The following is a 15,478-nucleotide window of genomic DNA, read 5'->3' on the forward strand; positions in this document are numbered from 1 at the left end:
TAAGAGATAGACATGGCAAAACAGGTTTGAATTTTTTGACCTGAACTAAACCCGATTTTTTTGACCCAAAGCAAAAAGGGTTGACTCGTGACCCGACTCGTGTTTTTTTATGGGCCAACCCGACTTGACCAGCGACCCGACCCAAACCCGAACCATTTTTTGAAACTTTTCTTTTTTGGTAAAAAATAATAAAATTAAGAAAATACTAGTTTAATTGTTTGTTGTGAGTTTTAAAGAAACAATTGAGACATTTACATAACTGCATACAAATTAATTGAAAGATGAATGGTTGAGCATTCTGTAATAAGTAAAGCTTTTTAGATATCAAATAGCAAAATACATGCCAAGATAATCTGGTTACGATAGAGTTAAAAATATAGATTTAAAATTGTAGATATGTGTGAGAAACATTCACAAGTATGAAAATAGTGAAGCCAAAGTATTAAATAGCATAAATTATGAATGCTTAGACCTATTTTTTAACAATTTATGTCAAAAAATAAACGGTTTTTCAAAATAAATTATGTTATTTCCTAGAGTGTGTTGCTTAACAATGATATAATATTCATAAAAGAGACGATGTATAAATAAGTAAACAATCAAACTTTAATGTATATCTCAAATTGAAATAGAGTGACAACCACAATTGATAATAGATTATAAAATTAATTTTTAAAATTGTAAATTTCTTATATATTTTTTATTCTTTGTCAAATGAGTCATCCAATGAGTCATTTGTAATTTTGTTTTATATTTTGGGATATTGATATTATGTAGAATTAAACTTGTGTATTTGTTTTACTTATTTTTGTGTTATTTTGTTTTAAATAGCTATGTTAGGATTTGTATAATTTTAAAAGTATTGAATTAGTATTAATAAGTTTAACTGAGTTCATTCTTGATATAAGTGGTGAATTTAAAGTAATGCATTTTACATCAAATAATTTGTTACATGATTTTCCAAATGGCAAATACATGTTGTTTTCTTTATAAAAAAAAATTCATGTGAAAAATACGGGTCAACCTGACCCGACCTGCAATCCGATTAACTCAAACCCCTTTTTAACCCGCTTAAAATGACCAATTTTTGACTCGTAACCTGTTTGACCTGTAACCAGATTGACCCAACCTGACCCGCCCGTTTTACCATGTCTACTAAGAGATGCTTAGAAAACCCTAAGGCACTTCTAGCACAGCTTTGAAAAGTCCTAAAACCCTAATTTGACTTAAAAAGCATTAATTGCACATAAAATCAAGGAACTAATAGCTGTAAACCTAATATTATGAAAATTACATATGAAAATATCAAAATTAATAAATAACAAAAATTTAATTTCATATTTAGTCCTACATCAAAACCCCCCCCCCTTCCACTTGGAAAAATCTTGTCCTTGAGTTAATATTCAAGATCTGAAAACTTGTCCTCGAAGTGAACAAATATTTTGTATATTTCAATCTTTTTGTCTACTTTCCAAACTTGCAAGTTTTCAATTGAGAAATTTGAAATTATTTTTCTTTGATCATCATACAATTTACAATATTCATCAAATAAGAGTCAATGATTGCATCAAAATCTTGGACAATTTTCTCTACACTTTCTTCCTTGTGATCTTATGCTTAATCATAGATTATTTTTCTTTGATCATCATACAATTTACAATATTCGTCAAATAAGAGTCAATGATTGCATCAAAATCTTGGACAATTTTCTCTACACTTTCTTCCTTGTGATCTTATGCTTAATCATAGATCTCCCAATTAATAAAACATTCCTCCAAATCAAAAATCTAGTCAATAAAATCCAACTTATGTACACATCTCTCCATTAAAAAATGCAATTTTCTTGTATTTAGGATTGCGTCTATGAATAGATTGATTGGTGTTGTTGTGAGAGGATTTCCTATAGCTAGTGACTACTTATTGTAGTTCGCATAATCCTTGTAGGGTTTCTTATTCAAGTTGAAGGATTTTGTTCCGAAGAACTTGTCCTTTAACATTTTTGTTACTAGAGTTGCTACTCACGATTATTAATTATAAGACTAGGGCAATAGCAAGACTTTAATATCAATTGATGTAGGCGGAAAGTTGCAAGAAGTGAAACATGTTTACTCCTGAGAAATAATTTCGAATCTTTGAGAGTTTTTAAATTCAAAAGGAGAGAGAGCTTGGAATTCACCAAAAAATAGAGACACTTAAAAAACCCCAAAAAATCCTAAGTCGGCTAAATACACGTCATAAAACTCTAATTAAACTTATAAAGCAGTAAATGCCGTAAAAAATTGCTTAAAATTATAAAAAATAATAAATAACAAAATTCTAATTCCGTTTTCTGTCGTACATCACTCCCTGACATGTTGAAAGAATAAAGCTCTAGTAAAAGTCAAGACATAATAAAGTAGTGATGGCCTTGGTATGTAAAAGAATATGAGAAAACCCCAGAAATTTCCTTCTCTGGCCCTCCAATAATATATCAAACAGATCCTTATAGAGTACCGTCCCTTTTTTATATGGTTGTGTTAACGGGTAATCTTTTGGAGCTTTTTATAGTTTTTTTTTTTTTTTTGCAACTTTTATTTTGATAATTTTATAACAATTTTTTTTAATCATTTTTGACAACTCTCTTAATAACCTTTTGTTATTTTTATTAAATAGCATCTATGTAGGAAAATTTTTACCATGGCAGGTATTTGTTAACATTTTCCTTCTTATATTGTCAGTTGAGAGGCAAGGACTATGAAGCACGGGTGCGGGTGCGGGTACGGGTACGGGTGCGGGTACGGGTGCGGGACTCGGCAATTTTTGAAAAAAGTGGGTGCGGGTGCGGCGGGACTCGGCAATTAAAAAATTATTAAAAATATTTTTATTTATATTTTCTATATATTTTTACTATTAAAATATTCTTAAAAAACATATTACTAATTTACTATGCCTTGATTCACAAAACAAAGAAAGAAAAAAGCAAGAAACACAAAACACAACACAAAACCAAAAAGAAAACACAAAAGAAGCAACAAATATTCAAAATAAAATTAAGGAAGGATAGATTTAGGGTTTTTGGGTCTCATTTAGAGCTGATTTCGGCGGTTGAAGCATTATTAGAGGCCTTTTTCGGCATGTTTCGGCCGTTTCGGGTCTGTTTCGGCCGTTTCGGCCGTCGGCCGAAACAGCCCGATTCTAGCCGATTCTGGCCGAATCGGCCCGAATCTGCTTGAATCGGCGCCGCGTCGGCGCGATTCAAGCCGCGTCGGCGCGAGTCGGCGGGAAAAAAAAGATGCCACGTGGCCGACTCGGCCAGACGCCGCACCGACGCGCGAGCAGCGGCGTCCCTCGCGCGTCGGCGAGTCCCGCCGCGTCGGACGCGGGTGCGGCACCTCCGGTGCCGCGTCCGTGCATCCCAGGGCAAGGAATGACACCCACTGAGGATCTGAACAGCGAAACATGCATGTACACCCAACAAGAAACAGCATCCAACTAGATTTGGTCAGTGATGACTGATGATGCACAGCCAGTACACCTATTAGCCGTATCCCTTTTCCTTACATGAAAGCAACAACTAACAGTGGCCAGGGTGTATATATGAAAACCTTTTTTTTACTTTTGGTGGCTAGTACTGGGTTTTATTGAAATAAAACTTGAAAAGAAGAGCGCGTGTCTTATTCTCATCCCCGAATAAGACCTCAAATTCCAAAGTGAGGTGGTCCATCTAGCTTCTCCCAAAGTTAAGACTGCTCATTAATCATAAAGAACACCCATTAAGTTGTGACTGGGCCAAAAAGACCCAAAGCTACTTTAGAAAGACTCTCTTTTTCACTGTCTTTGATATAGTGCTCTTGACGTTTTCTGGACTACTGGTCCTGGAAGCGACAAATAGAACCATTTTGAGTATGTGGATACAAAACTAACTAGGGTTTAACCAATATGCTCTTAATTCAATCATTAACCTTTCACATACCTAATCTTTTGAGATTAATTAATTGAGTTTAATCTAGCATCATCTTTGATGATGCTAGAGAATCCTCTTGGCTGACCGTCATCAACCACGTGTCACATGTGATTAGAAATAACCAATCAAAGTTCATGAGCTAGGACAAATTGCAGCTGGTTGGATAAGATCTCTTTTAAAGCTTAATTATTTATATATCTAATTTTTTTTTTTAGTGCTTCTCTAATCTTACTGATGCTATTAATTTGGACAAAAACCCTACTGATGTAGCAGCACTAGCATAGTTTTGTGGCTAAATTATTCAATTGTTTCACAATTTAAGTTCTAGTCAATATCTAATCCAAAAGGAAAGAAGATCAAGTAAAATATACGCGGTCCTCTATACCCCTTTTGATTGATATTTTCAAGAGGAAGAATTGCTTCACATGCACCACTGTCTTTTCTTCCTATTCCATTCTCCTTTTTTGTTGGAAAACATGTTTTTGGTTGTTACTTCACAATATTATTATTATTATTATTCTTGCAAAATGAATGAAACACTTATTTATATAAATTAAATTATCTTTGGGTGGTGTTCAGGTTTGCATGGCAGACAGTTTAACTATATGGTGTGTGCTGCGCCATACGGCAAATCATACAACTGAGCTTGCTAGTTTTCCTATATTCACTCAAGCAGTTTCAGGCTTTGTCTGGTTGACCCGGCAAATTGCTTGGATGAGTTTGAGACCTCATAGAGGTTACTATATATAGCATTTAATACAGTTATTTCCCTGACATAAAACAAAGTTTTGGTTTTTTGGGTTAAATTTGATAGCAAAAATGAGCAAAAAAGAGATTTAAACCTTAAACATTTAAAAAAAAAAATACCAAGAAGTATTAATTGAATTACAATTATATTTGTAATGCAAAATTTGAGTAAATATCTGAATGATTCAACATTCAATTTTGAAATGCTAAACAAGTCCAACTTAATCACATATAAATTTGGAGAACCTTTCAGTGAAGCTTTAATAGGAAAAAATGGTGTTTGAATTCAACTTATTGGAAATTTTAGCCAAAATTCACTAAAAGTTGCTTCTAGCTAGGTAGTTATAGTTCTAGAGTTTGGATCAATTTGTGACTCCTACTTTTTGGATTTTGTAGAACTTTTAGAAGAAGAAAGATTACTTGATAAAATTTAAGTCAAAATGAAAATTTATTAGAGTTTAACTCACATTCATATTATAATTAATTTACTTTGGATTTTCTTGATATAGAAGGAATTTATATTTTGTCGAGAAGTATAATAAAGGGTCACTGTTCACCAAAAAATAGGTATTAAAGTTTAAAAATTCACAATGTTGCAAAAACTTTAATGACTTTGGCACAATGTCCTCTCAAATGGGGAGAGATTTCATTCTAAAAAAAATGGGGAGAGATTTTGAATTAATTTAAAAGAACATTTTATTTGTGGACTTTCTTTGAATATGTAAACACTTTGTAATTGATATAGTGAATCTATCTTCTGCAACTTTTAATCGTAGGTTTAAGCCCACCAAACTAAGTAAATTTTTGGTGTTTTTCCACTTATGTGTGGTTGTTTCTTTTTTCGTTTTGTTTATGACTTCTATTTCAAGTGTATAATAATTTTCAACAATAATATTGTGTGAGTACCTCCAAAGACCTTTCGCATCAACGTTCTTGCCCAAATGATTCTAATAGTTTCCTTTTAAAACTTTATGATACCTCAGAAGAAATAATGTAATTTGTAGAGCAAAGTCAGTCAATTTCTACCAAATTTATATACATTTAATGAAAATTTAAAAAAAAATCAGAATAGTTAAAATTTGAAATTTTTATGACAGGTGTTAAATCAATTAATAACAACATAAGAACCATGTGATAAATTACTTTTGACAGTTTACTAAGGTTGTTAAAGCCGAAATTCATACAGTTCCATTTCATATATATATATATATATATATATATATATGATATATCTCAAATTTAAACGGTCAAAGATGGTCACATAGGCCTGTGGAAACTACAACATCCAGCCCCACCGCTCTCTCACGCCAGCCAACCTTTTCCAACATAATAATAATTAGCCTCATTCCACCCACTTTGCGTGTGCGATGAGGCTTTTTTTTTTTAACCAAAAAAAAAAAAAACTCTGTATTTTTATTTTATATATATAATTTTTATTTTGAGAATCTAATTTATAAGTTGGATAAAGTAATTTGAAAATTTACAAGAAAGTATTCCTATTTTTTAAGAATTGAATTTTTACCGAATTGTTCTTTAATTTTTTCTCTACTTAAACATAGGGATGTAAGGGTATTTTTGAACTAAAAAAAATGAGGAATTCAAACAGGAAAATCCCTTAAATAATAGTATAGATAATATTATTTTATTTGCTTTATTCTATTTTTTTATAAATAAAATGTGAATATTATTTTGCTTTCACCTTTGTCTTTGTATCAGAAAAAGCAGTTCCAACAAGTTAAATGACCAACGGCTGCTGAGGTGTTGAATTTGATATTGTGTTTTCTGCTAGTTAACTCGGTGTATCTTTTAGCTGGGCATATTGATGGAGAACAACCCTAGTTCATCAAGAACTGACCGAAAAACCATTGAGAGAAACAGGAGAAATCAGATGAAGGCCCTCTACTCCCAGCTTCAATCTCTTATACCCAATCAAACCTCAAGGGTCTCTCTCTCTCTCTCTCTCTCACATACACAATACACTCACACGCACTATACACATATATACATATATAGCTAACAAATTAATGCTGAAAATTTGAAGGGGCTGCAGGAAGTGACATCGCTGCCGGATCAACTAGATGAAGCTGCAAACTATATAAAGAGGCTACAGACAAAGTTGGAGAGAATGAAGGAGAAGAAAAACAATCTAATGGGAATTCATGAAAAGTCAAACGCAAGCACCAATTGTGGAATGATGATGGGTTTTAAGCCACCACAAATTGAAATTCACGAAGTGGGTTCTGCTTTAGAGGTTGTTTTAAAAACTGGGTTAGATTTTCAGTTTATGTTCAATGAAACTATTCGCGTGCTTCATGAAGAGGGAGCTGAGATTGTTAATGCCAGCTTCACTGTTGTTGAAGATACAGTGTTTCACACAATTCATTCTAAGGTAGCTAGGCAATTCTCTTTGTTTCAATCTTTTTAGAGACTGTCATTTGCTCAATGAAAAATATTTAAGACTATTTTTGGCTTCAAATTGTAGGTTGGGGATTCTGCGTTGGGTTATGGAGCTGCAGGCATATATGAGAGACTAAAGAAGTTTGTCAGTGATGCTAATTGAATTTGAAGTACGACTGTGTTATATTTACTCATAATATTTACATGTAAGTTTCTAACTAAGTGGATTAAGTTTTAATACTCTCTGCTAATTGGAGATCTTTTGTTCTTATGTTTTTGCACTTTCTTTTTTGTGAATGCAAGTGAAAATTAAAAAGCTTGGCTAACTGTGTTCTCGTATCCACCCACTAAACAAGCAAGCTCACATTATCTTTCCTTGGAGATTAGGTATATGGTTTAGCGAATCATATTGGATAAATTTGCTCCTGATTTTCCAGATCCATGTAATCGTTGAAAAGGTAATCAGCATGATGAGTCAGAAGATTTCCAGCCAAATTGACACTCAATAATATATAAGCACATAATACTTAAACATGAAGAGATCAAGATACATTGGTTTGAGATTTTTCGTTTGGTAGATCATGTGTGTGTAACTTCTCTACCAATATATGGATTTATCCTCTATATTTTTTATTTGCTAAATTTGGTTTTGAAAGTTCTGAGTGATGCTACAATTGTTAACAATATAATCTATATATTGCATTGACTATATTAATTTCAATTACAAAATAATGTATCAACTTTTAGATAAAAAAATAATTCAAAAATTTATTTATTATATTGTTGATGTGACATTGACCACATTTATTGACACTTTAATTAATTTGTAAAATGTTTGTAGTAAAATTGACATTTATTTTAATACTTTCCAAATTCTTTATATATCCTTTTAAATATTTTCACATTTTTGTATCATGTTATGAATTTCATTGAATAAATCCTTTGGGAATCTAAAATATGAAGGAATTTCTCCATTATATTATATGTTCACTAATATCAGAAGAGTTATGTGGCTTGGGGGACAATTGAATTAGTCGATTGGTGGTTAGGACATCTTATTTTGGGGATAATAAAGGGTATGTAATGGTCTCTATTTGGTATTAGACTATGTTGATGTTATATTATTTAATAGGTGACGATTAGCAGGGTTCAGTGGTTGAATTTGGAAGATGAGAAAGTGCTCATATACATACTAATAAATGAGCTTGTTTAGGTTGTACTTGTCTTAGCTAACTTATTGACATTGGAGGTTAAATTTTAGCTTTTGATATGGTTTACTGACTACATGAGGCTTTTGAAGAAAGAAAGGTAGGAGTGATAGTCAAGCCTCGATATGTCTTCTAGCATAATTTATAACTTCTTGCTTAGTTATTCTTTCTTGTGCTCATTGATATCTTCTCTTCTACACATTTATCCTTTTTCTAATATTTGTAGTGTTTACCTAGCCATATATATGGTAGGGGTGTCAATGTTTGACACGACTCGTGAATATGACACGGATTTTTACTGGCTAGGGTTGGACTTTAGCGGATTTGGGTCATAAACGAGTCGATTCGAAAGCGATATGATAAAAAACATTCATAAGCAAGTCAACCCGCTTAACTCGTAATAGACATATTTAATACGTTAAATTATTTGTGTCAATCTGAAATGACTCGTTTAACATAGCCCATGTAACTCGTAAAACATCTAATTATTTTGTTTTAGATTTGTCAAATACTTTTATATCCAATATATATTTTAAACTTATAAAGAAAAGTGAGTAATTACAAAAACTTATAAGTGATATAATTGTAAATTGAAACTTTATAAACTCTAGATCTCTAAACTCTACAAACCCTAAATCTCTAAACCTTCTTATAATTTGTTGAACTATATTATTTTGAATGTAGGTTGAAGAATTAAAGTGTATGCACTACTTTTGGGATCTAAAGAACCTATTTTTATATGGATTTTATATTTAATATTAAGCGTGTTGAAATCGGTTGTATCATATTTGTGTCAACCTAACACGACTCTTTTATTAAGCGTGTCAAGTGGATCAGATCGTGTCAACCTACTTCATTAACAAGTCAAGTTAGGGTTGAAGGATTATGACACAATTATTAAATGGGTCGGGTTTGGGTTGAGGTATTTAGTTGAATACCTAACCTCGACACGACACGAACACAACTCGCTAACCCGAATTGACACCCTTATTTTAAGGTTCGATATTGTGCTTAAACCATATGAAACCTATCATAAATTTGAGATTGATATTGGCATCGGGTGTTTGTGGGGGGTGTTAGAATATGATATAGGGCGTTAGAACTTAGAATATGATCTCGAAGATAGTAGTTGTACAAACAAAAGTTTCTTAGTTAGGGACACTTCAATGTATCAAATACTTCAGTTTGAAAATTTGACAATAATTGAACTGATTTCCTCCTTTCAATGTAGAATTGGTCAAAAGTCGATCTGTACGTGAGGTCAATATAGAAAATAAGGCATCTTGTGAAAAGGGTCAAGGAAGATGAGAAAGTAAGAGTAACAAAGACTTGATAGAGAAACACATGATCTTTCAATGTATCAAATATGACTATAGTTATTGGTCAACCTTCAGTTTCAAAGCATTGGAAATTGTTTCAAATTTCTATTTTACTTTTTTACTTATTTTTCTTGGTATGGAATGAAAGTTTAAGTAATTGATACTTTTTACCAAGAAAATAATATTGTATTCAGTGTTCTCTTAAGAATAGGAGCTTAAGTGATCTTATACTATATAGAGAGAATATTGTAAAAATGTTTGGTGAGTTTAGTCCCAGCGATCCAAATTTTCCATATTCACAAAGGAAAAGTAAGGTAGCAAAGATTTGATAGAGAAGTTTCACACACATGATCTTTCAATGTATCAAATATAACTGTTGTCATTGGTCAATCTTTAGTTTTAAAGTGTTGAAAATTGTCTTCTTTTTTTTTTTTTTTGGACTTAAAAACTTGTTTCGTTTTCTTGGTATGGAATGAAAATTTATGTAATTGATAATAATCTTTAATTTTAATGTATCAAATATGACCATGGTCATTGATCTACCTTCTATTTAAAGTGTTGAAAATTGTCTCAAATTTCTTTCTGACTTGAATAATTGTTTCGTTTTCTTCGTATGAAATGAAATTGGTATTCTTTATCAAAAAAGGTAATATTGTATTCAGCGTTCTCTAAAGAATATGAGTTTTAAGTGAATATGAGTTTTAAGTCTTATACCGGTAAAAAGGTCTGGTGAGTTTAGAGCACTTGCAGCAGTGGAGCTAAATAGCTATATAGCTATTTTAGCTCCACCAAAACCCCAAAAAGAAGCATGCAGCAGTGGAGCTAAATCTATATATTTTTAGCTCATTGCTACAGTGCACATCTATAGATAGATGTGCACTGTTCATGAGAGCTAAAAAAAAATTAATTTTTTATTTTGTGTTCACATTACCTTTTTATTGTGGTGTTTTTAGTGTAGTGAGATGTATTATTTTATTGTGGTAGATATATTATTTTATTGTGTTGAAAGCTAAAATAGATCCACTGCTGCAGCATGTGTGTAAGTAAAATAGATAAAATAACTTTTGATAAAGTTAAATTGCTAAATTTTTAGCTCCACTGCTGTGGATGCTCTTAGTCCTAGTGGTCCAAAGGGCCCTTCCATATATATATATATATATATATATATATATATATATATATATATATATATATATATATATATGTTCATAAAGGAAAATATTATTAGGAGAACATGAAATAAGCTTCTGCATAGGGTAGTTTAGTAGCTCTTAGTTTAGAAGAAAAACTAAATTGAAAGTATAGGGCTACTACCAGCCATTGCAACGCAATGAGGATAGCAATTTTAAATACATCTTCATCTTCTTGTGCTTTTATGTTTGAAAATATTTTACTTCAAAATAAACAGAATATAAGTTTGTGAAAAGATGATGATTTTGTTTAGGATGGTGTACTCTTCAAATTCTCGATCACAATTAGATTCATACTCTTCTAAGTTCTAATGTTGCATTCAATGTCTTCCATGTCTCCCTCTCCCTTGCAACAATTTCCTTCAGTTCTCTCTCTTAACAACTTTTATTTTGGCATAGAGAAAATAATAATATGCATAAGATATGTAATATTATTAGAAATATCAGTAGAGGACTAAAGAATGGCAAAATAAAAGAGAAGCTCATTCATATTAAAAAAAAAAAGGTGACATTATATTCTGTCTGAAAAAACTAATTTCTCAATAAGATATGAGAACATTATAGAGAGAGGGGGAAAAAAAAAGTATGTTGGAAGAGAAAAATAAAAAGCACAAAGTGAAAAAAATAAAATAAAATAAATTAACGCTCTATTTGTTTCAACAATGATGTTTTCTAGAAAATGAGTTATTTTCTAAATAACATTTTCTATAAAACTATCTCATTTTCCAATGTTTGGTAGCAACTTTAAATGAGTTGAAAAACAACCTCCTAACTTTCCTTATTTAGCTTGCTGTGAAATAGAGTTGTTTTCCAAAAAAATTTAATGGAAAACAATCTTAAAAAATAAGCCATATTTTTTATGTTGACCAAAAATAGTTTTCCTTTGACTCATATTTTTTTATGCTACCAAACACTGGAAAACAATGAAAACTATCTTTACACAAGGTTTTCTATTGAAACAAACGGAGCGTAAAAGAACAATGAAACCCAAGGAAATTCATATAATGTTCGTTCTTTCCCTCTGCTCTCTTTTATTAGTTCTCTCTTTTTGCAATGTGCTTTCTAAGACTAGGAGGGCTTGTTTATTTGGGAAGATGACTAAAGAACAGTGTTGGTTTTGAGGGATGCATGCAAGAAATAATTTAGAATAGACAACAAATCTAAGATTGCACTTTTTTTTCCTATCCCTGGTCTTCTCATAATGATGTGTATGACTCATCCAAATAAGAATAGTGATTTATTTGTTTGTTATCAAATAATTTAGGTCCCAATGTCATATTCAAATAAGGCAGAACGTGTTACTGCAACTTAAATAATGCTCCCAATATAGGATTGTTGCGAAACAATAATTCGGTAAGTCCGAGGTTGAATCTATAGGGAAAAGAGAATTGATTAACAAACCATAAGAGAATAAAACTAAAATAATAAAGTTTAATTGAAGAGATTTTTGATGGCTTAGTAAAGTTAATTTAAATTGAGAGAAAATAACAATATATTAAGGCGCTAAAGTTTAGGGATCCACACACAATACATCTATTAGTAGTCTTAACAATATTTATTTTATAACTCAACTAAAATTTATAGGAAGGATGATCTTAGTCGGATGATTTAACAATAAAAACTCAAAAATTAATTATCTAAGGTAGTTTCATGAAATTGATTAATTTTAGGCAAAACAAAACTAGTAAATTAGTTCGTAGGGAATATTAAGCATTTAATGTGCCTGGAGTCTACGATAAATCAAAAGATTATACAGAACTAAACACTTTTCTAGATGACTAAAACAATAAAAAACATAAAAACATAAGCATTAAAACCAATAAATAATTGTTAAGAACATACCAATAAATGGTTGGATTTCACCCCTCACCTTAGCAAGGCTTCTAGCAAGCCATACCACAAATAAAACTCTAAAAATTGTAAAGAAACTTAAAAAAAAATCTAAATTACATTCTACGGCAGCTTTCCCCTGAATTTTTCCCTAAAGAGTCTTTAAATAAGTCAAGGAATCCTATTATAAGTTACATTCCCATTTGGAGAAAATCTCAGGTTTTTAGGCTTCACTTAAGCGACGTTTTCAGTCCATTTAACTTCATAATTCAGAATTTTGGTAATTTTGGTAAACTACAAAGTTGTAGTCCTTTAAGTTAAATTTCTAACCAAACTTGAATCATCTTGATTGAATATTTGAGCCGAAAGTTATGCTTGAAATACTAACTAGTGCGCAAACTAGAATCCTAATCCAAATTAGACTTGGATTTGGTGCAAATTTCCTTTGATTCCTTACTCCAATTGGACTCGAATTTGATTGGGTTGGCCTTCTTTGACTTCATCATGGCCCTTGTAAAAGTAAAGTTCATTAGCTGTCTTCTTTGCACAAATCCACTTATTTAATTTCATTATCCTATAAAATACAAATTCACGCATTAAAATTCAATTAAGCACAAAATTAATTATTCAGCATTATTCCAAAACTAACTATAAAATGCATGAATTAACCAAGGGAGTCAATTTCGTACAGGACGTTGTACCGGTTTGGCCACAGAAATAATATATTTCAGTACCGGTTAATACCGGTGTACCGTTTCGAAGTTACCACTATATATATATAATTGACTAGACATATTTTTTTTCAAAAAAAAAAGTTTATAAGGCTTATATGTAAATCTCTTTTTTACCCAAATTTGAAATGGTTGGATTTAGCAAAAAAAGAAAAAAAATCTGAAGTTGTTGTACTTTTACATGGCAAGGTATACCTGCCAAATTTGTTACTACTTTTTTAAGTTTTTATTCTCTTCTAGTATCTTTAGTATCTTTTATTATTATTTTCAAAATATTTTTTTTACTCTCTCTTTTCAAGATAAGTCTTATCACATTTATTGCTCTAGATTACTTTTTCTTTTCTTGGTTGAAAAACGCCTGTGCCTCTTCACGTGGCCACCCAAAAATCAGATAAAAAAGTTTTAAAAAAAAAACAGAAAAAGAAAGGAACAAACGAACAAAGACGCTTAAATGTTGAGAGAGGGAGATCTGGAGAGAAAGAACAGCAGAATGAAAAGTGGAGGAAAGCTGGAAAAAATGGAGAGCAGATGGGAAGTCGCAAACAAAGAAAATTTGAAGAAGAAGGGAGATCGAGATAATATAGAGAAGCATTATCAGGTGAGAACAAACATATATAGAAGGTAAGATTGTAAGTGTTTTTGTTTTGCCCAAAATCTATTTACTAGTTGGAATTCGGTATTTATCCCGATACGGCCGGAATAACCCTGGTATAGCCGATATTTAATCTGAGACAAAATAAGGGTGTTTCTGTACCGGCCTGCCCACCTGTATGGTAAACTTCGGCTGTACCGGCCGGTACGGTACGGTATTAGCTTCATTGGAATTAACTCAAATTAAGTATAATAATGTTTTCTAATAATGATATAAATATAAAAAATTAAGCTATTATCACGTGTCACTGAGCCTCTTAAATGATTGACTAATTCTTTCTCAAGAAAATAAAAGTTTACTACTTATTTATGATCCCCCTAAGGATGGAGATGAGCCCATTATTGTATATAATCACAAGTTATGAGAGGGCTAGCTCAATGCATTGTGGGGTATAAGACAATAACTTTAAATATTACAAATTTTATTTAATAATTTAATATAACTTTTGATACCATTTTTTTTCATTGAAAGCCTGTTTTTCTTATTTTTTTGATATGCAATTAATTAAGTTTTTATATTCAAGTTCCACTAACATTTCATTTTCAACTTATAATATATTAATACGACTAATACACTTAATTTTTTTAATGAGTTATGACATAATTGATCTTCAATAAAAAATTTATTGATAAATATAAGGCATCAATATCATAATAAATATAATGTTTGAGAAAATATTCAAGATGTAGACAATACCTTTTCAAACTATCATCGTTTAGTGATTTTAACTTAAAAATAATAATATCTTTATATTTTTGAAATTGTTCAAACCTACAATGAATTGAAAAAATAGCTTGATTTATTATATATAAGAAATAATTAATTTTTTTTTCACAAATTTCTTTTTGAACAATTAAGATATTATATACTAAGAAGATAAAAGCGTGGATGTAGACCACCTATATAGAAGTGTATATTCTTCTCAATATATATATGTATGTATGTATATATATTGAGAAAAAAGTAAGTCAATTTTATTGAATTAAATCTGATTGGAATAAAACATCCAAATCACTAGGTAGGAATTCTACCCATACATTTGTGTCTGCAGATAAAACTGCTCTCCTAGCTAAAGAGTGAGCTAACCGATTGCCTTCCCAGCGAACATGTTTGAACTCGCAAAACTGAAGGGTAGCACCTAACCTCTTACACTCATCAATGATATGACCAAACAAAGTGCTGCTTCTCCCCCTTTCATTTAGGATAGTGATGACCTTTGAACAATCCCCCTCTATCTCTACATCAAACAAGCTGAACTCCTTAGCAAATAAAATAGCACGACGAGCTACCATGGCTTCAGCCAACTCCACGGAATGTACAAGGGGAATACGTTGACTCGAAGCAGCAATAATTTGACCCATATGATCACAAAACACTACTCCAATTCCAGCACAACCCGAAGCATCAAAGAAACCAGCATCAAAATTACCCTTGTAATTCTGCTCAGATGGCGAAGACCAG

At 31.4% G+C, this 15,478-nt stretch overlaps 1 protein-coding gene across 2 annotated transcripts; it reads left to right on the forward strand.

The window, feature by feature from the left end:
• The first annotated feature begins 6,391 nt into the window (after nucleotides 1–6,391).
• LOC142637299 (transcription factor bHLH162) lies at nucleotides 6,392–7,356 on the forward strand. 2 transcript variants are annotated; one of them, XM_075811573.1, is made up of 3 exons: nucleotides 6,392–6,632; nucleotides 6,732–7,079; nucleotides 7,173–7,356. In XM_075811573.1, exons 1-3 carry the CDS (start codon nucleotides 6,513–6,515, stop codon nucleotides 7,248–7,250), a joined length of 546 nt encoding a protein of 181 aa, XP_075667688.1. In that variant the 5' UTR covers nucleotides 6,392–6,512; the 3' UTR covers nucleotides 7,251–7,356. The 2 variants fall into 2 exon arrangements, with proteins under 2 accessions (XP_075667688.1, XP_075667689.1); XM_075811574.1 differs by having other exon boundaries at nucleotides 6,444–6,632; nucleotides 6,741–7,079.
• The last annotated feature ends 8,122 nt before the right edge of the window (nucleotides 7,357–15,478 follow it).

The sequence above is a fragment of the Castanea sativa genome, chromosome 5 (genome assembly GCF_040712315.1).
Source record: "Castanea sativa cultivar Marrone di Chiusa Pesio chromosome 5, ASM4071231v1".
NCBI classification, from domain to species: domain Eukaryota; kingdom Viridiplantae; phylum Streptophyta; class Magnoliopsida; order Fagales; family Fagaceae; genus Castanea; species Castanea sativa.

Excerpts from the sequence above, each read along its gene's own strand:
- LOC142637299 (XM_075811573.1), top strand. The coding sequence starts at position 6,513 with ATGGAGAACAACCCTAGTTCATCAAGAACTGACCGAAAAACCATTGAG. Across the intron at positions 6,633-6,731 it reads TACCCAATCAAACCTCAAGG|GGGCTGCAGGAAGTGACATC; the intron begins GTCTCTCTCTCT and ends GAAAATTTGAAG. Across the intron at positions 7,080-7,172 it reads TTCACACAATTCATTCTAAG|GTTGGGGATTCTGCGTTGGG; the intron begins GTAGCTAGGCAA and ends TTCAAATTGTAG.